Source organism: Athene noctua, chromosome 2 (genome assembly GCF_965140245.1).
Source record: "Athene noctua chromosome 2, bAthNoc1.hap1.1, whole genome shotgun sequence".
Classification (NCBI taxonomy): domain Eukaryota; kingdom Metazoa; phylum Chordata; class Aves; order Strigiformes; family Strigidae; genus Athene; species Athene noctua.
Window position 1 is genome coordinate 8,608,348 of NC_134038.1, and position 26,157 is coordinate 8,634,504.

At 36.7% G+C, this 26,157-nt stretch overlaps 1 protein-coding gene across 2 annotated transcripts in view; it reads left to right on the top strand.

Moving 5' to 3' along the window:
• ZFAT (zinc finger and AT-hook domain containing) overlaps positions 1-26,157 on the top strand; it is a 106,391-nt gene that overhangs the window by 27,220 nt on the left and 53,014 nt on the right. For both annotated transcript variants that reach the window (XM_074898396.1, XM_074898397.1), the window contains exons 4-8: positions 3,450-3,623; positions 13,598-13,748; positions 14,024-15,474; positions 16,642-16,874; positions 25,900-25,987. In XM_074898396.1, the coding sequence (XP_074754497.1) occupies positions 3,450-3,623; positions 13,598-13,748; positions 14,024-15,474; positions 16,642-16,874; positions 25,900-25,987 (2,097 nt within the window). The remainder of the gene's footprint in view (positions 1-3,449; positions 3,624-13,597; positions 13,749-14,023; positions 15,475-16,641; positions 16,875-25,899; positions 25,988-26,157) is intronic.

The window sequence follows — 26,157 nt, forward strand, 5'->3', positions numbered from 1 at the left end:
GGAAGATGCTTGTTCCTCTCAGAAAGGGGAAGAATGCAGCTACTGCCATCAACATGCATCAGATCAGTGAATAAATTTTAACATTGAAGTATCAGAACTTAACCACTCTGTAGAGAGGAGACTTTTTTTTTTTTTAATGTATTGTATGATTATTGAAAATATTCATACAAATATTCAGCACTAGTTGAAGATGTATGATCAGCAAATCACTTGAATTTTCTCGCTTGCCTGGTTTTGGTCAATATATGTGTGTGGGTTTTTTAATGGAATTTGCATGCCACTCAACACCTTTCTCAGATCTTTGCTGGTACTGAATGTAGTCCTCCTGTTAGCTGTCGGATGTTCTGAGCTCATACTGAGAAGATGAAAATTGAGATTCAGTCCTTTGTTTGAAGTACTTACCTGCTTTAGGTTGCTTAAGAAAAATATTTTCTCATAGCCATAGTCTTTGTACTGAGTACTTAGCATCCGTGTACAAGGTTTCTATGCATATGAAATATCAGTATTTTAATAAACATTTTTATATTGCAGTTCTCTATGTTATTTTTAAATTTTTTTAAATAGCATTTTTGAAGTTCTGTTTCGAAAGCAGGGAGTCAAAGTCAATTAGATTTCTTGTAACATGTCTGTTCTTTTCAACAGCTTTTACCCTTGGTCTTACTGAAGGACCTAGCACATTGATCTGCCTGATAGAGGCACATTAGAAAAGAAAAAAACATGAAACATTTGTTAGCTTGTTACTGTGGTAATAGTTATTCATTAGTGTGGATCACTAACAAACTCAAGTCTGTGGTTTGTCCCTTTCTATTTTTTAGGGGAATTCCAATATTGAAAAGTTAATAGAGGTTAAAATGAAGAGCATGAAAAGATAGTAAAATGATTTTGTCTTTTGGTTTCAACCACTTTATTTCCTAGTTAAACTAACTCTTAGTTTGTAATGGTCAGAAAGGAGGATTTAGGAGTAGGGTGCTTGGATTCTATTCATATGCCTACTGGGAACTTATTATGTGATCTCAAGCTTTCCTTTCAGTCTAAGGTTCTGGATTTCTTTTAGCTAAAACATGCAAAAAATGACTTAGAGTTTGGTCCACAGGTATATCAAACCTTTTTTTTTTTTTTTTTTTCCCCCTAATACTATCACCGACTCCTACTGTCCACTGAACAAAAGCAGATAAATTAACCCAATTTTTGTATTTGTTATTTAACAGTATGTGAAGTAGCCTCAGGGAAACACAATTTAATAAGCACTTTACATTCTTTGTGCATTCTGATTCTTTATGACAAGACTTTCTTCTGTTCTTGGCCTGGTTTTACTCTGAAATTTGTGATGATTCCTTTTATTGTTGTTAATAAACTAACAGAGGCTGTTTCATGAAGGAAATGTGGAAAAATGTGGGTTTTTCCTTCCACCCACCTTCATCACACTAAAAGAAAACACTGCACAAGCACTTTCTGTCAAATGGGATATTTCTGTATGTTCAAGTATCCCTTTGAAATATTGCAGAGAAATGTCAGTGTTAGACATACGTAGTTTTAATATCAATCAGTAATTTACAACTATATTAAGGACTTAAATGGGGACATGATGAGACACTTTACACCTATAAAATGGCAATATTTTCCAAAATCATAGAAATCTACAGAGAAAAAGGTAGTTGAGAAGAGGCATATATCAAGGAATTTATCTAATGAAATTGAAGAAATCATTAGCAGGCACTGAAAAGCAGAGGGCTTTCAAGGCAGAGAATAAATTTCTGTAATCTAGAAACTGGATGTTAGGGCAAAAACATTGCTAATGTGACTCCATAGAAAGATGGCTTTGCTAACTGTGTTTGAATCCAGTTTGCTATGTGGTTGTTGCTCATTCTAGGTATTGTAAATATGAATTTCAGATTTACAGATTGACATCAAGTCATCAACTGGTGTGAATATACACATTTCTTCCTCAGAAAAATCTAAACTTAGTTCCTACATACCTTGTTTCCTTTTTGGTTTCTATCTAGTAAAGAGCTTGCAGTTTATCCAGGTGATGGTTACATGATCAGTTCTAACTATGCTACTTTAGGTTGTGCTTGTTTCTTCATTTTTTTAAGGAACAGCCAGCACTCTTTAACCCTTTGTTCCATTAAGGTAAGACCATGGGAGACTGACTTGTTAGAATCTCAGTTGAAAATTAACAAAATATTATTGAAATTAAAGATCCAGCCATTTCCATGTAGCATGTCTTTCCACTGCTTTTGCTATTTGCATGTCATAAACAACTTTAGACACACCACAGCTTTGATGTTACTGGTTTTTATTTATATATTGTTTCCCTATCTCAGTAGAGCAGCTACAGCTTGTTATGAATATACAGTGGATGATTTATTCTGCATATTGTGTCAGCAGCTTTAGATTCAGTGGAAAAAAAAATAAATTCACTGGGTTAATTTATAATTTTCTTCCATCAGTTTTTGCTTTCCTTAGTCATTACCTCTGGAACGTTTGTATAATGCCTTAATTTGCCAAGTTTATTTTCTCTAGACTGAATTTTCTACCACTTCATCTAGTAAAAAAAAAATTGTTGGTATAAACTTGCAGCTGCCTGGTTTTCTTTATGCTACTAATTCTTTATATAGAAGATTTTAAGGAATTCCTCATTTGCTTTAATGCTTTAAGGAAGAAATAGCTTCAAGGAACTGAAGCTAGAATTTAGCTGATTACTTATTATTCATTCTTATTTCAGATGAGTGTTTTGATTGCAACTATTGCATTGCTTTCTTAGTTAACAGGTCCAACAGTTATCCAGTTTAAAAGGCTGAAGACATTCTGAACAGCAACAGCTAGAGAATGATTTAGATGTACAGGCCTTAAAAATGAAGAATTACATGTCAGGATTTAGACTGAACCAAAGAACTGGTTTGAACCTTAATTATTCTTGAATCAACATTGAAAAAGAAAAGTATGTTTCTGGCTACTGATTCACAGTAACAGTGGGGAAAAGAAGTGTAATTCAGAGGGGCTGTTGGAAGACTTTTCATTAAATAAGATGGATAATGAATCCAGTAGTAGGAGTAATCCTAAAGTCATCAGAACAATTACATATGGATAGGAGAAAAGTAATTTGTTCATTAATAGTGAAATCATAAGAAATTCTACAAAGTTTGTAGAATTTTCACAAAAATGCACAATAATGTCAAGATAATTTAGAAACACAAATGTTTCTGAGATTCCATTAAAAAAAATATTTCTTTGTTTTGTCTATTTTCTCTGTTTGTATCACACTACTTTTATTACATAGAAGAAAAAAGCTCCCCTTTAGGGTCTCATGCATCATATCTTGTTTTGCTAACATGTATTTCTTTTTACAATAGCATTAATTTTCTCCTAATTCTTGCTTGTAGTGCTAGTGACTGCTACCTGCATTTCTTTTGTACATAGTTACATTCTTTTTGATGTTTGCTCTTTAGGTAATGATTCTGACGTTGACCTTGACAGGAAGGAAGATGAGCGAGAGAAAACTCCAAAGAGGCCCAGAGTTCAGAAAACAGAGAAAACTCCATCAACTAAGGAGACTGAACAGGTTTCAGGACCTAAAAATCCTATTATAAGTGTGGTTTTGACAGCCCATGAAGCCATTCCAGGTAATTGGAATCACCAGTTATATAATCAAGTTCAGTTTTGTCCATGCTGACACTGTATAAAATAGTCATTGATCTAAGACTGAACTGCTTAGGATATTTATTATCTGAAAAATGTTTAGTAGTATTTGATTATTTTGATACAGAATCTTTGCATCTGGCACCTACATAATTTTAGAACTACCGTCATATTTCTTCATAGGTATGACAAATGCTGGACCTGGGTTATCTCCATTAACATGAGTTTAGTCTGTGAATAGTTTTAAACAACAAAATGAAAAAAACAGTGACCAAAGAACAGGAAAGTATTTTTCCCCTGTAATATCTTTATTATAGCTCTTGATTTGTGTGTATATTTATGATAAATGTAAATTTGTTTATGAAAGCACAAATAGTATAGATACAAATTAATATTTATGCATGCAAATCATTTGACAGAAGATGTGTGTACATATATATTTGAAAATCAAGTGTAAAGTTCCTATATAATGATTAAAGTTTTCTTCACCCATAAATTTCTATACTGCCTTTTCATCAAAGGACTTTGGTATCATTTCAAACTATTTGTTTTAAAACTAGGCTTACATTTGCCTGTTTATATAAACCGTTCACTCACCTGACTGACAGAATCCCTTTTTAATAGTTTTGTCCATTATTTTCAGCTTTGTAGCTTTATTGTTCCCCTTTTCATTATTCCTAACATTTCTGAATATTTGTTTTGCTTATAGCTCTCAGAACAACTGGAATGTATTTATTTATTTATTTTATTGTTGTGGGTTAGAAGCTAGCTGGATTTTCCATGTTGTTCTTTAATCTCTTTGGATGTTGAGGTTTAAGATATGCTTGGACTTTGCTAAAATGCATTTCTAATTGCAGTAGTAGAGGAAGCTGCATGAGCTCGCCTATGAATATCCTGTGTGTTTAGGAGGGAAGTATATAACACCTTCACTGTTTGAGGAACATTGCGTAGGATTTTGGACTGCTAAAATTTGGTCTTCAAATATTGTAAATACAGGTGAGGGTGAAAGAAGACCGATGAGCACTGGCAGTGTGGGAACCTGGCTTCATGGTGGTTTGAGATCTGCGCTGCTTCATGTCACTAACCGCAGGCCCCTTTCTCTCGTGTGACGTAACCCTGGGCTCTTTCCTAGCTGTTGCTAAACATTCATTTTCCCACTGTTAATGTCCCACCTGTTTTGCCTCTTTCCCACTGCATGTAGCTTCTCCCCTCCGCTGATGCCCATTCCCTCACTGCCACGCGTGAGGCTCCCCTCCCATCCTCTATCCTTCATCTGGGCAAAGGGGAGCATGCGATGGCTGGTTAAGGGGCTTATGTAGGTGTTAGTAAATGGGTTCGTATAGGTGTTAGTTTATGGATTTATACACACAGCCTTCCTTCATCAGGGCTTTTGGGAAGAGCTGTAGTTCGGGTCTCCTCTCTCCAGGTGTTAAATTTTATGAACCTTGTAAGAGTTTTTGTCTTTGAGATCTTTACATTTCTGTCAAGGGCTAGAAGAATTTTCAAGGGGGGGAGGAAAGACATGGTACACAGTGCAATCAAAGACCCATTTTCTTAGGAAATTAGCATAAAGAGGTGAATACAATAATAGCAAATATGGATAGTGGAAAAAAAAGTAGTAAGCACATGATATGGGAGAGGAAATTAAAATCTAGAGGAGATTGGTAGCTTGATTGCTACATAGTAAAATTTTTATTTGGACAACAAAAAGTTTGGGTTTTCTTTATACATATGCTTTTTGAGTGACTCATATTGCAACAGCTTCAACTTTGGAGCTATTTCTGTATAGTACGTGTTACATTTAGAAGGCTGTAATGAACTGAAGGGATTTCCGGTCAACTGTGAATCTGCAGCTGTTTTTCAAGGTCCTCTCATTGGCTTGACAATTAGTAATCTTATGTTCAAGTTCCAAGCTACACCATGTGTAATAAAAAAGTCATTGCTGTTAGGTCAGCATTCGGCATTTGGAAATTCTAGAAGATATTATGTAAGTGGTTAACTCTTTGAAAATTGAAAAGCAAACCATTTAATTTAATACAGTTATGTTTTAATTTCTTTTTCATTGCTTTTCCTTCAATTTTTTCATTAATTTCCATGATCTAACTATATTTTAATGTTGCTAGTAATTCTCTAGGCTATTCCCCTTCCTGAGTAATACTTTAATATCTGGGATTTTTATAAAGATCTTTCATAGTCTTTTATTCCATTTTTCTGGAGCTTTATCATGTGCTGAAGAGATGAGTTATTGCTATAGACTGCTATTGAAGAATATAAATAGATAAAACATTTCTCCCTTCTCTCCTGCTTTCTGTATGCTAGATCATCTGTAAAGTTAAGTTGAAAATAAAATTTAAAAGTGCTTAAGCAGTATCAAAACTTAGTCAACTTTCTTCAAGCATTAGCATTCTGAAACCATCTGTTATCTAGCTTTATAGTTGCATGAAAATATCACTTTTTGTGTCCAGTGCAGTAAAATCCCATTGAAGAGGTCAGCATCCTGTCAATTAGAAAAATAGAGAAGGCTTTAAGAATTAGTTATATTTTATCCACAGTGTAGAGGAGATACTCAGACTGTGTCTCTCCCTTCTTAAATGAAGGAGTATTAACAGTTTGCAGTAATTTTGCTATACACTATTTAGAAGGGACACTGCTTTTCAGTAGATTATGATTAAATTGATCTCTTCAAAGTCCCTTCAAACAAATAGATCAGTTAGTTTTTAACTTCCCATAAAGGACAGTTAGACAAACATTGATTTTTTTTGTCATGTTCTTTTTCTGTAATGTTTATTTTGGAGTCATATAAAAGGTAATAAATAGATTTACAGCTTTAGACATTTGAAAGCTTACATTAACCCACAGAATAAACACAGTTTGAATGAAAGTGGGAAATGGTTTTCTGTGTAGGCATTGAAGTACCTTGACAGGCTGGAGAGGTGGGCCCGTGTGAATGTCAGGAAGTTCAACAAGGCCAAGTGCAAGGTCCTGCACATGGGTCAGGGCAATCCCAAGCACAAATACAGGCTGGGCAATGAGTGGATTGAGAGCAGCCCTGCGGAGAAGGATTTGGGGGTACTAGTAGATGAAAAACTAAATAAGAGCCAGCAGTGTGCACTCACAGCCCAGGAAGCCAACCATGTCGTGGGCTGCATCAAGAGAAGTGTGACCAGCAGGCTGAGGGAGGGGATTTTCCCCCTCTTGAGAGACCCCACCTGCAGTGCTGTGTCCAGCTCTGGAGTCGCAACATAAGGACATGAACCTGTTGGAGTGGGTCCAGAGGAGGCCATGAAGATGTTAAGACTGCTGGAGCACCTCCCTGTGAGGACAGGCTGAGAGAGTTGGGTTTGTTCAGCCTGGAGAAGAGAAGGCTCCGGGGAGACTTTAGAGTGGCCTCCCAGTGCTTAAAGGGGCTACAGGAAAGGTGGGGAGGGGCTCTGCATCAGGGAGTGTAGGGATAGGACAAAGGGTAGCGGTTTTAAACTGGAAGAGGGTAGATTTAGATAAGGAAAAAATTCTTCCCTGTGAGGGTGGTGAGACACTGGCACAGGTTGCCCAGAGAAGCTGTGGCTGCCCCCTCCCTGGAAGGGTTCAAGGCCAGGTTGGACGGGGCTTTGGGCAACCTGGGCTAGTGGAAGGTGGCCCTGCCTGTGGCAGGGGGGTTGGGACTAGATGATGTTTAAGGTCCCTTCCAACCCAGACTGTCTTATGATTCTATAACCGAAGGGAGCCAAAGACCTTGAAGAGAGGGAGTGCTCTGTTCAAGAACACACTCGCCTGGTATCAGATTAAACATAGTACAGCTTTTGATAAGCATCAAAATTAAGAATGAGAGTGCATAACTGCAGTTATATGCACATCTAAAAATACTTTGTTTTGAATGGCAGATGCTTTTGTTCATAGTCTGTTTTTAAGTACCACTGAGTAAATGCTGACAAATTCTCAGTCTTCTTGTTTTTTATGTATTTTATTTCCCATGCTTAAATTCTGTAATATTATCAGACTTCTAAAAACAATTTATTATTGTCAAGTAGTTTGATTCAGGAGAGATTCTACTTTGAACATTTAAATTGTTGTTCTATGTGAGTCCTGTAATTAATTTTAAAGAGCTGGTTACTTAAGTTCCTGTGAAGATGGTCAATGATAGAATTATTAGGTTTTTTCGTAGAGCTCAAGATATAAAAAAATGGTCTAAAGTGTTTAAATTCTTGATGCTAATTATTTTTTGATTTCTAAAGGAGCTGGATTTTTTATCCTACAAATTTTTAATACAATACTGTGCAGGTTTTTCTGTCCTTGATTTCCTCTGAGGAACCACTATCTATAAAAGGCCAGCTATGTTCTCTTGCTACTGTATCCTGTGCTGTAATTTATAAACAGTTGGTTCATTCTCCCATCGAGACTTTTTGGGAAGCAGTAAGAAGTGGAAGAATGTCATTTTGCTTACTATTTTGGGACTGACTTAGTTTAACTGATGACAGTCTTTTCCGTTAAACTGATAACAGTCTTTTCTGTTTAAGGTGACTTCTTATTTGTAGCTCACAGAGCAGTGGTTGTGGGTTTATGACACATCTGAATGGATTTTATATCAGACTGTTGCCAGGGGAGCTTTCCTGCTTGTCTCTTATTTCCCAGTTCACTTCCCCTTTCTTGCACCGGCACTAGTGCTTGTGTCAGCCTGCAGTGAACTGATTCAGAAAACATGTACATACACACACATTCACATTTTCTCCGTCAGAGAAATTTTTTTCTACCAGTTTTGCTTACTGAAATGTGTCACACTGGGGCCACACAAGTTTCAAAAGTGGCAAGAGGGAAAGTGGTGACAAAATGAGTCTGTCAGGGAAAAGGAGAATTGGGATTACCCCTTTTTAAAGTAGCTGGATCAGTAAGGATAGACTGCTGTCACAGTGGCAGTGCTGTCCTGCCCCAGCCCCTGGCCACACATTCCCGTGCTTTGGATCACTGTGCCTGTTTAGGCAGTTGTGTGGTAAAACACACGAGAAAACTGATTTCATGTTTGCAGAAGGATGACATTGTGCAGATTTTAGCCTGATCCCTTCTTTTATCTTTGTAAACTTCTGTGCTGGCACTTTAAGGCATCAGGAACATGTAGTTGAGTGGAGGGCTAGAGAAAAGAAGCTAACCTTATATTGATTTAAAGCAAATGTGGAATTAAATGAGGTTAGGAAAATTAAAGCTTTCCCCTCTGAATGTGAGCAGGTATCTATATTACTATGGGGTTACAGATTGATTTAGCTCAGCCGATCTAATGCCCAGCTCTGCTGAAAGTGGTCGTAATCTTCATCCCACCATACACAGGTCTGTGCTTCTGTTTGTTTGTTCGAGTTAATTGTGTTTAACTTCATGGTGAGCCAACCTCTTAAAAGGTTCCTTTGGGATGTTTTAAGCTTTATTTTGGGGGTGAGAGGTAGGTTTGCATGGGGAATGTTGGATGTTATGGGTAGAGTTAGTTTCTGTTGGTTTCACTGTCAGATCTGTTTTACCAGGGATCATATGCATTTGGAGCACATTCCATAGGATATTGTAAAAGCTGAAAAAGTACATTCCTTCAGAAGTAGATTGTAAGGAACAAGTACTCACTACATACCCTTAGCAAATCACTTCACCTGTACAGACCAGGGTACCTACATTATGAAGGGTTTTTTTAAACCTAAACTTAAGCTACAGTGCTTTTCTTTTTTTTTAAAGGTTCATCTAGTCGGATCAGTTGTCTCTAAAGGCATCTTGCAGCATCTCTATAGGAAGGAGATAAGAAACTTATTATGTAAAGCCTCCTGGATTCTGATAGCCATTCAGCTGGTAGTTGCATCTGGATCATCATATTTGATACGTATCTATTAATTTGTCTAAGTCCCTTCTTGAATACATTTATATTTTCAGTCTCTGTAAGGTTGTGCAATAACAGTTCCATAATTTAATTACACACAGGGTGGAAGTGTACATTCTTTCGTATTTTTTTAAGCTTGCTGACTGCTTATTTCTTTGAACTGCTCTGTGTTTGTGGTTTATGAGATAGAGAATGATTATTCACAGTTTTTTCACAGTATTGCTAATTTTAGAGGTTTTCCTGACATTCCTCTTTAACTTACCTCTCTTCCAAGCTAAAGGTCTCAGAGATATGTATCCCTTTTCCTAACAAAACACTTCTGATTTGTCTTTGTTACTATTCCCTGGTTCTTCTGTATCCTTTTTGTTGTCCATACTTGAAATTGTGGGAGGTTTCACGGAACTCAGTTGGGTTTTACTTTGGTTGATGATGTCTCCTGTTTTATTTCTGTTCCATTCTTAATAATTCCTTCCATTGCGATTACCTTTTAGACTGTTGATAAGTATTGGAGAGCTTTATAGTGAAGGGCAAGCTACTCTTCTAAGGGCCAGACTGTAAGAGATTAGAGGCCATCACTGAGTTTGAGCCGGAGATAAGGCATGCTGGGTAATGCTTATCTGTAGAAGTTACTGTCATGAGGAACTCAAATCTTATTACTCTTAAAGCAGCTTTACCTAGAACAGATGATACTGACTGAAAAGAGGAAAGCAAAAGGCATAAATAAAGTCTAGTAAACTGAAGTCTATTCTGCATTTAAAATAGATAATAGTTCTGGAGGAAGGATTTTTGTGAAAGAAATAATAAGTACAGTTAACCGTTTGTTGTTTTTTTTTTTTTTCCCCCTGGTATTTGTATATTCTGACTTCTTGAAATGATCATCCAGGGAAACAAGAAAACTTTCCTCTTCCTTATTGGCATATGATATTTTTAATGGAAAACCAGACCTTGTATCTGTTTGCCTTGTTCTTACACTTTTCCCTGGCTTGTGGCTGCTTTTAGAGACATGAATACTGAGGGTATTCTTTTGGGATGTGGGTCATGTGGGTTCACTACCTACTAGCTTAGGTAGAGCCTAGAAACCAAGTTTCTCACTTTCTGGGCATATGCTTTAGTCATTAGTTTATGATACAGCTGTGATTGCTTATGGCTGCTGGTTCATTAGTACCCCAGACTTAAGCAGCTTCTCAAGTGGATGGACGCATCTAATGTTTCTTAATGCTTCCCTATCTTCTATGGGAAGGAGATAACTTCCTAACCATGAGGGGACATGATTGCCTGCTGTGAGCAAGTACTCTGTCAGTATGTTCGAAGAATTGGATCTCCCTCTGTAGGTTCTTAGAGGTATTTGCCTGTGAACTGCATGGGGAATATAGACTGTAGTGCTAGGATGACCTGGAGCATCCTGTCCACTCCAAGTATGTAAAATACTGGTGAGTTAGAATTTATCTAGTCCACCTAATTTAGGTGATTAAGATTTTATACTGAGAACACAAAAGTCTATTAAACAGTTCAACAATCTTTTCAGGAAATGCTTAAACATCATGAAACACAGAAGGGCACAGAGGAAGTTCAGTGCAGAGTATTTAATGAGGAACTTTGTGTCACATTCAGGAAAGGGGAGGCCTGGAAGACGTAGCCGTTCATGTAGAGCAGTTCTATTTTCTTTTAACTGGGTTGTTCTAAATAAAGGGGAAATTGCTTCTATTTTTAAAATATTGAACTGTGGGAACACTGGTCTGGTGTCTAATGTCTGGTTTATGATCTTGGTACTGAACCCACTGGTTGAACCACATCTCTTGTACTGTAGTGACAAGCTCCTGTCTCACTGGGCTACTGCAGGGCAATTTGGGGTATGCAATACTGCTGAAAAACCTGGCATTTCTGGGAGAAGGGGTGACAGGAAGAATAGAAGTGGTAATGTTCTGGTAACATTCAGGTTGAAAATTTGAAAGATAGTTCTGATCAACTGGCAGAATCTTTAGTACAGAACTGAAAGCATTATTAAAAAACAGTAGTGAAAAAAAGCCATTTTTAGATCCATCCAGGCCAGTGAGCAGCAGAGCTATTACAGCCTGTTTATTTACAGTGTTGGCTGATGTCCCATCTGATACAAAAAGCTTCAATAGCCTTACATACTTCCAAATGGCCTCTGTTCAAAATATCTCAATCTCCCACTTTAAATCACTCTGAAGGACCCAGAGGATCTCCATCTTTCTCTCTCTTGTCTTGTCTGCAGCACTGCTTTCCTCAACTTAACATCCCTAAGTCTTTCACACATGTTGTTGGGTAACCCCCACTTATAACTGATTTTTCCCGTATGCTCTACCTGCCGCCTTCTTGATACTTTTGCTGGTCTGCAGGCTAAAACATTTTTTTGTAGGGAAACTAGATATAGTATTTTGGTAACTAGCCAGTTTTCTTTGGACTTTGTACTCTCTGTTCTTTAGTTTTGTTGTTCTTACAATTGTTGTTTCAGAGATTTTCTGTCAATACTACTTATATTTTTAAAATTATACATTCAGGAATGTGCTCTTTGGAAAGAGAATTAATTTCATCCTTTTATTAAAGGAATAGCTCATACATAATTCTTTGAACTTCCTTCTATTCAGGTGTTTCATTTTCTATATATACTTATATATGAATAACAGTCAGAATCTGTTGAGTATGTTGACTCTTTTTTGCTTTCTGAGCTCTTTCTAGGATCTCCTGTCTCTGATTTCTTTGATTCTTATTGTAATTCTTTCCTCTGTCACAAAGGTGTACTATACTTTTTTTCCCTTCAGCTTCTAATCAGGTGAATTGAAATAAGGTCAGACACAAATGTGATATCCAAGAAAAAGAAAATAATGTGAAACTTACCAAATTTCAGTTTTACCTGAAGTTGTTACCTTTGTTATTTAACTCAAAGATACTTTCGTGTGCAACCTCTTTTGCTTCCTTGTACCCAGTATATGATAGAACAAGCTTTAATTACACATCCTGTAATATTTTTTTTCCTAGGATGGGTGGGTGTTCATCTGTCAATACATATTCAATGTCTTGTTTTCATTTTATTTTTCAGTATATGGACCCTCATTTACTATTCATTTTTTATTAAACAGACCAGAAAGGGGTTTTTTTTCAGAGATTTTTCTGTAATACTTGTTAGTAGAATATGAAGATTTTGCAGATATATAATAATTGTAATATATATGTGAATAAATCCATAAATATACAAATATATATAATTTTGACTGTTGAAGATAATAGCATTCCCACTGAACACTTTGGTAGATGAGTTACAGACAGACAAAAGGAGGAGATCAATCAATAAGGGGTGCTTGATTTGATATACGTGAAGTTTTGTTTGGGTATTTTTTCAGTGTAAATTAATATTTATATAGATTTTTATTACCTTCAATGTTAACTGTGGGTACCCAGCATTAAATTTCTCCTACCACTGTTCAGAAACTAACACTCAGCTAAGTAATCTCAACTCAGTCACATCTCAAAATATGTTTATTTTTGCCTCCACTAATTAAAGCTAAAGAATCTGATCCTATTGTATTCGGTAGAGCCCCTTTACTCCTCCTTCTGCTTAATATTAAGAAGCGCTCATGGAACATATTCTTTTAATCTGAGGGGATTGCAGCATGCCCCAAAATATAAGCAGTAGAAGATCTGTTTAAGGGAAAGATGTGCAGACTTTCAAGTGTAGACTAAACAGTGTTTTTTCCCTGGCCTTATTTGTGGAACTGGTTAAACAGCTTGGCTGAAATTTTCAAATGATGTAATATGAGGCAGAAACAGAAAAATTAAACTTTCATTTTGGAAAGTTACAGTTACTTAAAGGTTGCATGTAGGATCTCATAATAGTAGTTATCATGCTCCATGAATAACCCTCAGCAGTCCTGGCATGTTATTTAAGGAGATCTGTGGTGTAAATGTGAAGTGTAATAACTGATGTACTCTCAAAGTGTATCCATCATTTTATGCACATGAATTTAACAACAGAAACTAAAATAGTTGAACTAATGATTACAGAGTTTAATGTTTTGTTTACACTTGTGTATTACAGACAATGCATGCTTTAATAGGACATTTTTAATGAGCATTTTTTCTTCTTGCTTTTAGGAGCCACAAAAATTGTTCCTGTTGAGGCTGCTCCCCAAGAAAGTGAACCTACGATTCCAGAGGCAACAGTTCAAGACCCGTCACAACGAAGAGGATATCAAGAATATGCCATTCAGCAAACCTCATATGAACAGGCAATGAAATCAAGCAGGTAATTTTGAAGTACTTACATTTGTGTTCATGCAAAATATGAATGAAATGCTTTCCTATCCGTATTCATAAAATGAAATATTTTCTGAGCTTTTTAAATAAAGGAATAGCTGAAAATAATCTGTGAATAAGTTGTAGAATTTAAAAAGCCTGTGGCGAATACCTTTTAAAAATACAGTAAACATTTCTGTACATCATTAATATCTAGGGAAATTTTGACATATTATGTCACCAAGCTTCAGTATTGTAAAGATAACTAGTTTGGGTTTTTTCTAGGTTGGGTCCAACTCAACTGAAGATTTTTACATGTGAATACTGTAACAAGGTGTTCAAATTTAAACACTCCCTCCAAGCACATTTGAGGATTCATACAAATGAAAAGCCTTACAAGTGTTCATACTGCAGTTATGCCAGTGCAATCAAAGCCAACCTTAATGTTCACATGCGGAAACATACAGGGGAGAAGTTTAGCTGCGATTATTGTACGTTCACCTGTCTCAGCAAAGGCCATCTCAAAGTCCATATTGAAAGAGTTCATAAGAAGATTAAGCAGCATTGTCGCTTCTGCAAAAAAAAATACTCAGATGTTAAAAACCTGATCAAACATATCAAGGAAACGCATGACCTTCAAGATAAAAAGGTGAAGGATGTTTTTGATGAGCTTCGTTTGATGACACGAGAGGGCAAAAGACAACTTCTTTATAACTGCCATATTTGTGAACGCAAATTCAAAAATGAGCTTGATCGAGACCGTCACATGCTTGTTCATGGTGATGAAAGGCCCTTTGCTTGTGAGCTCTGTGGTCATGGAGCCACTAAATACCAAGCCCTTGAGCTTCATGTTCGAAAGCACCCATTTGTATACGTGTGTTCTGTGTGCCTGAAGAAATTTGTCAGTTCTGTAAGACTCCGTGCTCACATCAAAGATGTACATGCAGATTTGCAGGAAAGTTCCGTTTTTAACAGTTCCATCAATCAGAGTTTCTGTCTGCTTGAGCCAGGAGGTGATATCCAGCCAGAAGCCCTTGGTGAACAGCTGGCACAAAGTGCGGATAAATTGACTATCATGAGTACTGATGCTATTAACATACCACAGCCATCTGCATCTAAAGGTGAATCAACAGCTACAGATGTAAACCATAATGGTCAACATAATGGTGACTTAAAAATTGATACAGTTCCTTCCTTAAAATTTGAAAATCCTCTGGTGGAGAATGTAACAGAGACGCTGTGTCAGTCAACAGATACAGCAGTCCCAAATATTCAATCCTGTGTAGCATCAGATTGCTTTCTGCTGAAAAACGGTACTTCTGGTCCTGACGAGTTACAAGTTTCTCCTGCAAATAAAGAGGAAGTTAATCACTCCAGTTCTGAAATGCAACTTTTGCTGTCTGAAGACAAAAGTTTAAATCCGAGTCAAAACAACGTAGTGACTGAGAACCTTTCAGTCTCTGAAGAGAGAAATGAATCTGTTCCTTACAGTGAATCAGAAGCAAGCAATCCACCAATTCAAAATTCATCAGAAACCGCAAACCCTTTGCCAGCACCAGAAGCTAATGCAGCCATCAGTCCACAGGCAGCCTCTTCCAATGCAGTTGCATCCGACGGTGGGAGTGGAGCTGTAGCCTTCATGCAGATCTTGGACAGCTTGCAGAAGAGACAAATGAACACAGAATTGTGTGAGAGGATAAGGAAGGTTTATGGAGACTTAGAATGTGAATATTGTGGTAAGGAGCAGTAGAATTATGTTTGGTTGGTTTTTTTTTTTAAATGTTATGTAGTGGGCCATCTTTTTTCTGCTCCTCTGGTTTATAGTGTTTGATATATTTGTGTTGGATTAGTATTAATTTTGTATTTCGGTATGCATTCAGTCCAGCGAGATTTACTTTTTGCTTTATAAATGGTGTGAAATTACTCAAATCTCCTTAAAAAACCACTAGCAGAATATAGCAAAGCGATACCTTGCTAAGCAAAATTTTCTGTTCAGGTGAAATCTGATAGAAGCAGATGATTTCACTCTCCCCACCTCATAACTTTCACTGGGGCCAGGCAGGTTTAGGCATGTGATCAGAATTAGTCAGTCCGTGCTTTAATGCTTAAACTTCATTATCAGCTTATAAGATTCATGGTCTTTTTCATGTAGTAGGGGAGGATGTAAGATAATATACATTCTGTACAATAGATATGTATATACTGTCATATTTTTGTGACATGTTTTGAATCAGTTTTCTTGAGATTAAAATTTTCATTACATAGTGTCAGGTCAAGACTGTTAGGATTGTAATTTTTTTTTTTTAATTTATAAAAGTGGGAATAATACATCATTTCAGTTTATTCTAACTGAAAATTTTTGTGTTTTCATAACTGTAAAGGAGACAATTTGGGGTTTATCTTGTAGTCTTTGTTCTTGAGAAAGGAAAGGAATTAAAAGTTTGAAAAAAAAAGTATTTGAAACACCATAACATTGTACATTAGATGAATTGCTATGCACTTTTTGGTGCCATTGTGTCAGAAAGGCTTTAAGGAAGGAGTAACATGAAAGGAAGTAACAAAAAAGATTTTGACAATCTCTTCTAGTGTACAGTTTCATTCAGATTCATTTTACAGGAGAACTGGTTTAAAGGACTTTCTCATTAAGAAAAACGTCATTGGTATGTATTAAAGTTGCCCTGGTTAGTCTGTTTCAGGACATATGACACAATCTTTTTAGACAAAAGTGGGTTTTGTAAATATATTTTCAGTAGTGAAGGGTCTTTAGGACAAGTTTTCATTAAAGACAAAAGGGGCAGGATTCAAATGGTGTGTTTTGCCCTGAAAGAAAATTGGGTATATATTGGTATTTTCACTAACAGTTGTTTAAAAATTACTTTCTTCATGTCTAATTTCATTTTCAGGCAAGTTGTTTTGGTACCAAGTGCATTATGACATGCATGTTCGTACACATACTCGAGAACATTTATATTACTGCTCCCAGTGCAATTATTCTTCCATCACCAAAAACTGCCTTAAGCGTCACGTCATTCAGAAACACAGTAATATTTTGCTGAAATGTCCCACAGAACATTGTGACTACTCTACACCAGATAAATACAAGCTCCAGGCACATCTTAAAGTTCACACAGAACTGGTAAGTAACAAAATAGTATGTTTGTGTGAATTCAGTGTCATCATCATACTGTTTACAATCATGTGGCAGTATTTGAAGACATAGGTAAGAGTTCCTACCTGATCACTCTCTGCATAATTCTTCTAGTGGCAAGAGTTGCAGCAACTAGATATTTGGTCCCTCTCATATTAGTTTCCAGTAGAGTATGTCTGTATCCTTTTTCTCCGTTTGGTTTTCCCAGTATTGTCAGGTTCTTTGGGTTTTAAGAGAGTAAAATGAGATCTGGTACTATTGTCACTTTATTTTATTCCATGGACCTGAATTCCATTCCTTCATAAATAGATGACTCTGGTAAAATGAAAATGTATTCCTCTCTTAATTACTATAAACAGAAGAAGTTTCAGTTGTTGAAAATATGAGTCTTTTTCTTAATAGCTCCAACTAGTTGCAGCCATTCTCTTTGAACATCTAGAATTTTCTGTTGTGGTTACAAAGGTGAAAAGATCATATTTTAAAGGTTCCTATCTTATTCAGTAAGCCTTCCAGCTCTGAATGCCACTGTGTTAAAAACAGGTCTGGTCCACTTCTTCAATTTGCCCTCTTACATGTTTTCTCTGATACTATGCAAGGGGCTGCATGCCTCGCTGGAAGCCCTCTTTGTGTAAGGCACTGCTTTCTGACCTTGCTCTGATCCAAGATTATCACACGAATAATCTTTTGAGGAAAATTTTTCTCTACATCAACCCTGCTTGCATTTGTTTCAAAAGTACATTTTAATAAATATATTATTGTATTCAGAATAAGAAATATTTTTAAACTAGGGAATGAGATTTTATTCTTCATTGTTGATTAAAATGCTTTTTTAGAAGTGAAATTATTTACATGCTTTTCTTGACAGATTCAGAAAAAACAATTATTTTCTTTACATCAGTGTTGCCTAGCTTTTTCTTGTTTTATTGTTTTGCATGAGTGGCCCAAATAGGTTAAGCTATTGTCAGAAAAGGTGTGAGTACCGTGGACTTCTTTTCCTACTTGCAGGGTATAGTTGATCTGGGACATTCTAGACTTGTATACCCAGAGAGGTTTTAATGTGAGTACACTCACACAGTGTATGAACACAGGTAAGTTCCTTCCCGTTCCAAATTGACCTCTAGAAAATGGTGTTTGGCAAGTGCTTGCTCTCCCGGCATAATAGATTTAGTCCACTTTTGACTGGAGTCTTTCTTGAAGGCCATCTGTAGTGCTTAGGTGGAACATACTACCTCATGCTATTTTATAAGAAGGTTCTGGTATTAAATGAAGTACAGTTTAGGGTTTCATAAAGTGTTTGACAAGCATGCTATTTGTAATTAAACTTTCTTGACTGCTAATGCCAGAAAATTGTCGTGAACTACATAATTTCAATTTGCATTTTTAATAATTTGTGCAGTAAAATACCTCCAAAAGGCTATTTTACCCTTCTCCTGAATTTATTTTTATTCTTATTCCAGCAGAGGAGAAAATACCAGTTGTTTAATTGCAACACTTACTTTTCTGTCCTTTACGAACAAGGAAACATTCACACAGATAAGGCTTTTCTTCATTTTTCACACAAAATTATGGTTTTCACTGGTATTGTCTTGTAAATAAATCTTATGCACCCTTCGTAGAATGCACCACGTATGACAGATTCCTCATAATGACATGAGAAAGAAACATCACAACTCACTTAAAAGTGCTATGATAAATATTGTTGTTACACTTCCTTTTACTAGGAAATGTGATGTTTGAATTAAGGATTCATGTTCATTTTTTCCCAGATGTGGACAATTTCTGTGTCACTACTTAAAAAAGTTGATAACATACAGTGCCTAGTGGTTCAGTCATCTTCTGCTGTCAGGCATGTGTGCTCTTGGCCAGTATTTCCAACAGCTGAAGTTACTTTAAAGGTGTTTGTAACAGAACACTTTACCCTTGTTAAGTACTAGTCTTCTGTAACTGCAGGACAGCTTTAAAAAGCAAAACAACACAGGTGACACAACCAGAACATTTTTCTCCATCTTGTCCCCCAATTCTGTAGATATTTTAAACAGAATCCAAGTTTGTTACAAAATGTGTGGAAAGCTCACATAATAGACCTTCTTTTAAACTGCTTTTGAATTTATCGTGTTTATGATGTCTATCTGATGGCAAAAATCTGTGTAAATGATGTCTGAGATTACCTAAGAAAAAAGAGCCGAAAATTAGTTATCCTATGTCCTTATGTAAGTACCTGTTTTTCAAGTGTGATGAATGTCCAGCAGCTCCCACCAGGAGGATCATTTTCATGATACTAAATAGAACCGAGAAAATGCATTTCATAATTAAAAAGTGTGACAGTGCAATCTTTCAGAAATATGCTTACTGATGCTTACCATCAAATATACTTGCTTATTTAAATGGATTGAAAAATTCATGTATTAGAATTTACTCAGTAACTAAACCTGACAGTTCTCATATTGACCTTTGTGCCCACTGCTTAGTATATTTACTTAATGCATACCTCACTGAACAGGACCACTTATTCCAAAATAGAGTACTTTAACAAACTATGCACAGTTAAATGTGGAAAGGTAGTTTAATGTTAATTTTAGTTTGCAAAATCAATTCTTAATAAATATTAAAATTAAAGCTTTCCTGGAGATAGAAGATATCAAAATCTCAGTTCAGTTCCTTGTATGAATGTATGTCTTTCATTACCTTGTTGCTGGCTGCTTCTCAACTGGATCCCTGTATTATTTGGTGAACAGGATGAATTATGGTTATTAAAAAGTAGTTTACTGTTCATCCTTGTCACTCAGTATATAGCCACCCATCTTATTCTCTATACACCATCCAAGTCTTGTACTGAATTTGGGATTGTTTATTCCTTGGAGGAGAATGTGTATGTGCTGCTTCTTGCCTCTGTATTTGCTACACGTTATTGTTACAAGGAAAATTTTTACTTTTGAAGTCAGGGAATTGAGGCTTGATTCCAAACAAAAATTTTGCATATATTCTCTGATTTTCAGTACCATCTTTTATTTCTAAGGATTGTGTAGTAGTTTTTGACAATTTTTGGCATTTATGGAGCTCTGTAGAAGTTCTTACCGAGACACATGTGTTTCATGTCAGTGTCATAGCACCTAAGGGATGGACAGTTTATAATGACTTTAGAGTAATTTACAGTTATGAATGAACTAGTGGTAACATTAGGTACCAGTTGTGGAACTAAACAATTCTGATACAAGTACCAGAGTTTGTTTATTACCTTCAGTAGCTTTTACAATATTCAGTATGCTGAGCAGATAAACATCACAGAGGGGTTTGTCTCTGAAATGACTTTAAATGTATTTATGTTATTGATACTGCAAGATAAACACCTCTATAAAACTGGAGTTCAGACCCAGAACCACCACTTGCTCCTAGTTGTCTACATCTGCATTCAGATATACTTCTGTGAGAGACGAGAAACCAGGCCTGTAAGAAATTAAGACAAACAGCCTGGGAAAGCAAAAGTTGAGGCTGATTGAAGAAATGCCTCAAACACTCGCAAGACAAAACTCCGAGTCTGGGGTGCATTCTGTGGAGGCCGAAGCTGATAACGCTGCCCGATGTAGCTGGGGGAGAGAGCCCTGTGGAGACGGGACGGCTCTGCTCCGGGGCACCTGGGCAGATTTCAAGGGCCATGTGTCCGGTGAATGAGTTTTGCTTCATTATCCACAAAATGCATATTAGGGTTCACACCCCTCAATATGCTAACGAGGGCTGTCATGATCATGCTAATTACATCATCCCATGAAGCACCTTACCCCTCCCCGTACATGGGATACGTAGGTCTGGGGGTCGATCTAGGGGATGGACCCAAGGAAAGTGGGTATAAATCAAAGGGGGGAAGAAAGGGCTCTCTCTCTCTCTCTCTCTGCCCCTCTCCCTGCCTCCCCCTGCCCCCCGGCCATCTGGAGAGAGCAGTGAAGCGAAGAAGACTGATGCCAGCGAAAAAGACAGCCACCGCCTGGAACCCTCGCTGTCGGGATCAGCGCAGGAACCCAGACCGGTGATCTGTATTCCCCCATTCCCTCTATTTCCCTCTTTTCCTTTTTCCATTAAGAAATGCAAGGAATATTATATTGCTCGCCACAACTTCCTCTGTACTTAGCCAATTATCATGTGTTCAATTAGTACATTGTAGGTAGTTAATAAATGCTTGGACTTGGAGACTTGTTCTCCGCTCCAATTGGGGATTTGCGAATCTGAGTCACTTGTCCCCCTCGTCTGAGCGGGACGTGACAACTTCGGGATGTAAATGATTCTTGTCTTTGGAATTGCCTTATGCTGCTGACCTTTCGCGTAATAGCATAGTTAGAGCTTTCGGTAAGAAGTGAGATAATTGAGCTCTGGTTGCTTATTTGCCCTTCCTGAGGAGTGCTCATTGTCAGACCGTTACTGGTCTGTCTGCCATACCTTTGCCTCTGGAGCAGTGACACTATGTAGTCAAGAATGCAAGGTACTGGAAAGGGAGGGAATTAACCAAAAAAATCTATGATCTAACGACCAAGCACTCAGTTAGAAAATTGCTTTTGTTCTCAGTCTTTGCTTCCATAATGAATGTGAGATAACTGTTCATTTTTTTCTAGTCGTTATTTCACAAAAAAAATGCTTAAGCAGTGCTGTATGCAGGTGCTTGTCGTTTTGTGAACTGTGATATCTGCTGCTTGCCAGACTTCATAAAAGTCTGTCTAACTATTTGCAAATTTTTCTGTAGCCTGCTTCACACATGTGCATAGCCGCCTCATGGGTACATCAGATCATTTTAGCTAAGTTGCATTTTAATAGGCCTCAGCTTAATTCAGGAATGTTTCATGAAAATTTTTATTTGAACATCATGACAACTGTATTGAAGATTTCTGGATGTCTTCACTCTGCAGAAGTGTAACTTGGGAGCCTAATTCTATTCCCATAGGCATTAGAAATTGAATTTCTGTTGATCTGAGCATATGCAGGAGCTGCCTTTGGCTCTCTATTCCTCTATGAAATTATACAGTCAGATTTTTTGTTGAGTTGTGGGAACTTCTGCTGGAAATGATCTCAGAGTACCAGTATTTAGTAGAGCTTTGTTTTATTTCCCGCTCATAAAATCATGTCACTACTACTAAAAGGAGGGGAATGGACTGTTGATTTATAGAATATATGTCTAATTCGGGCCTAAACACTTTTTATTATGGCCATGGTCTTAATTTTACACTATTAATGAAATTGATAACAAAGCAGTCAGGAGTTCACACAGTTTCTTTTGAAAATAGTGGCAGATTTGCCATAGAGATCATATACTATATGATTGTGTGTATGTTCATAAGACGATACTTGTGTCATCAGAATGTCTCTTTACCGATGAGTACAGTAGAGCAGCTGCTAATGTTTCTGATGATTTGCAGTGTAGGTCATATTGATTACTATTTGATTCATTAAATAAACTTCATAGTGGTCTGTGGGTTTAAATGCTACAAATATAGAGGCTTTTCATTTTTCGTGACTTCATACCAGTACACTTATCCCTTGAATTACCTTGAAACACATGCCTTAGAGAAAAAAAAATTCTGTTCAGAGAGCTATCACTATAACTGATGCTTTCTTAGCACAATTTTAATTCATTTATAGAAAGAGAAAGGCTTTGTGATTCCCATGTAAGCGGCCCTATTTTATAATGAAACAGCATAACCAAGAAAATTCTATAATAGTATTAGGCTAATTTTTTCACTAGATTTGAGAATAGTTATGGACCTGGTTAATTCCTGATTTATGGAATGTCAGCAGTACTTTCAGTCAGAAAGCTACCTTTATTTTGGAATTATTTTAGGTTTCTTACATTTTCTCAAATTGGCTAATAGGGGGATTATGCAAATCTCAGGAAGTGTGGAAGTGACTTTGAAATTTAAGTAGCTGATTGGACTATGCAGATGGTCTCTAACAAAGGCAGATCCAGCTCTCTCGTTGCTTTGCTTCTGTTTGTGTCCTTCAAAAACACCACCAAAGGCATTTTAAAGGCAGGCACTCTTGATAAGGCATAGGATAAATAACTTTTATTCTTACCAGAGGAAAACTTGCATGCTGAGAATGTGATGAAGGTATTACTACAACCTCAGCCTAAGTCCTTCAAAGTGCCTCTGTCATTGCCTGTGACAAGGGCACTCTGAAGAGCCAGAGCTGTGGTGGGAGAGACCTTCTTTGGGGCTCTGTGTTGTGACCTGAGTGTTCTGAAATACTTAATTTGCAACAGAGGATTTCTTAAAGGCTGGTTTTGTGAGTGATGGGGTTACATGGAAGGACTGGCACTGACACAAGCTCTCAGGGCAGCGACAGAAGTCCTGAAACGTTCAAAATTAATACTGTAAGCTCCAAAAGCCTGTGACACTGCCCTGGACAGTGAAGGGTTTGGCTTCAGCTGGATGCTTTCTGTGGGAGGCTGGAGTTTAACAGATACATTTTGAAGGGACTTAGTGCTTGAAAGCGCAATCTGTTACACTACAAAAGATTCCCCATTTTGAAGATCATTTACTGCAGAACTTGGTATAGATAACTTTCTAACTGCTTGAAGAAAGCTGTTTGGATTATTTTGTTGCCATCGTCATGTGGAAAGGTGTTTTCTTGGTGCCCATACTTTCATGTTGCTCTGTAGCTCTTGAGGCATTTACTGATGATTTTGATTTTTTCTCTCAGGCATAGGCTTATGGCCTTGCCTTCCTGAATAATATTAACAAGAATGTAAAGTTGTCACAATTATAGCATTTTACTTAAAGTAGTGTGTGTGGAGTGTTGTTTCTTTCTTTTTTTTTTTTATGAAAGAGCAAGGTGTATTTGTCTCAGTGTTCTGGGCCCTCTGAGAAATACTTAATACAATGAGTATTAAAGACTAGCAAGACCAAACTGTACATTAAAAGTATACTACTTTTTTTTCTTCATTTATTGTATATTTTGAAACCAAGTATATAGCAAGTTTGAAGAACAGACTGAAATCTGTCAGCAGATTTCAGCTGGCCCCTCAACAACCCGTAAATGATACTGTGCTTTTGTTTTTCTTACGTGAGCTAAATTATGAATGTGATCATGCAACCCAGTCTTTGAAAAGGTGCAAACATTGCTACAAGAGTTTTATTAGAATTAATCTTCCAATTTTCATTTGAATAACGTAGTCAGGTAGAAATCCAAAGTCATCAGTAGCAGGTTTACGGATTATAGCTTATATCATTTGAGAGATCTTAATTAATTAATTAACAGCTTTTTCTTGAGAAGATCTTCTCAGCATTGTAGGCTCCTTGAATCTCTTCATCCAAAAACCAGCTAGTATTCTCTGCTGTTCCTTCTTCACTTGAGATTCTCAGGATTCAAAATGGCCACTGCCCCAACTCAATCATAGCAAGATACTGTCCTTGCTCTACTCAGAGTGGTAACCCTTCAGAAGCTGCCATACCCAGTCCCTGTGTAGGTCTTCTCACAGGAGAAAATGACCTTCTAACAGCGCAGGAAGAATTCTCCTTGTGCTGTTGTCATATTAATATCAATGAGAGCTTATGTCCCATATCCTACTGCCATTAAATTATTTATTGCTATTTCAGCCCATAGGATCTCAAGCTACTTGTGCTTTTAATTTGTGGGTACTTCAACATAAGGATTTCTTCCACATAGGTACATGACACTGAATGCAAAGACCTGCATCATACTCCAAAACCTGTTTGCCATGAAAACCCATCAATTTTTGCTTTCCTTTTAGGAGAGGTGTCCGTTTTATAGAGGTATAACTGTGGCATATAGACAATAATTACCCCCTTGTGCATTTTTACTCGCTATTTAGAGATACTTCTGGTCTCAGGTCAGAAACTGATAGACCCTTATTCTCCTGTTACCTTCACATTTCTCTTGTGTAACACAGGGGTCTGTCTCTTTTTGATACAGCAATCTTCCATGCTCTTCAAGAACTTCTCTGTCATCCTGAAATAACTAGTGAAATACCCGTTTTGTAGCTTCAGCTTGCCTTTTACAGTGATCTCTTGGTAGTTTGGTAGGTACACATCTCCCACTGGGTAATATGTTACCTTGTTATCTGCATACTTGTCAGGACTCACTAGACTTTACTCCATCTGTTGTTTTGTTAACCCTTTTGTATGTTAATCTAGTCAATGCAGAGTTGACTAGATGACCCAGTCATTTGATTGAGCATCCAGTCTGTTGTGTCAGCAGGTGCTTGTGGAAAGAACATCCTCTTCAATTTATATAATAAGGGGCAAAGATTATTTTAAATTGGGTGATTTATCAATTAATGGAGAAAAGTCCTACATTTTTATGTGCAGGTAGATGTGTTTGTAAAAACATTAAAATTACAATTACACTAAAATTGCATATAGGAAGAAATTGCTTCAAAACTCTCAAGTTCAACTTGTTTCATGGTGTTAAATCTTTTATAACATCAGTGACACCGATAAAAGCCAGAGTAGTCTGTAAGGTTTTAAACCAAAATAGTAGAATAATACTTTATTGGTAATACATAAAATGCTGAATATTTATAAAGTAGTTAGAAATGTAGACACTGAATCAATAATGGTATCCATCATTAAGTCTTCTGCTCAATTTCAGTCCATTAAGTAGTAGTATAAATATACATACTGGTGGATGTCTTCAGAATAATGAGATCTGATCCTTAGGTTTCAGAAGGGTAGACTTGAAAAAAATGAAAAAAACCTGAATATTACTGCTTATATCAAATACATTTTCTTCTGTTATGTGACTTGATACTTCAACTCTTGGTTCTCTAAAGAGTCAGTTGGAAGATAATGCCTACATTATTGTGCATATTCTCAAGTACATATTAATGATGTGCTTAGAATACTTTAATATTTCTTCTTCACTTATTTCACTATAAATATATTCATTTTTTCCTTAAAAACTGAACCTTCAGTTATAACTTTGAGAACCATGTATTACTGAATAATGACTGTAGTGATTACACCAGTGGACTGATAATGCAATCTCTTTCTTTCTTTCTTGCTTGCTTAAGGATAAAAAGAGTTATTCCTGTCCTGTGTGTGAGAAGTTATTTTTTGAAGATCGTCTTATAAAATCTCACATCAAGACAAATCACCCTGGTAAGAAAAAATCAAGGAAAAATTCTCACTCTGTTGCAGTAAATGGATAAAGGTTTAAAGTGAGAAGTGTAATGTGATTACATTCCAAAGAATTAGAAGAGTCTATGTTTAATTTAACTGTTTTAGAGTAAGAATTATATTAGTTGTGCAGACGTTAGAATTCAGAGTGA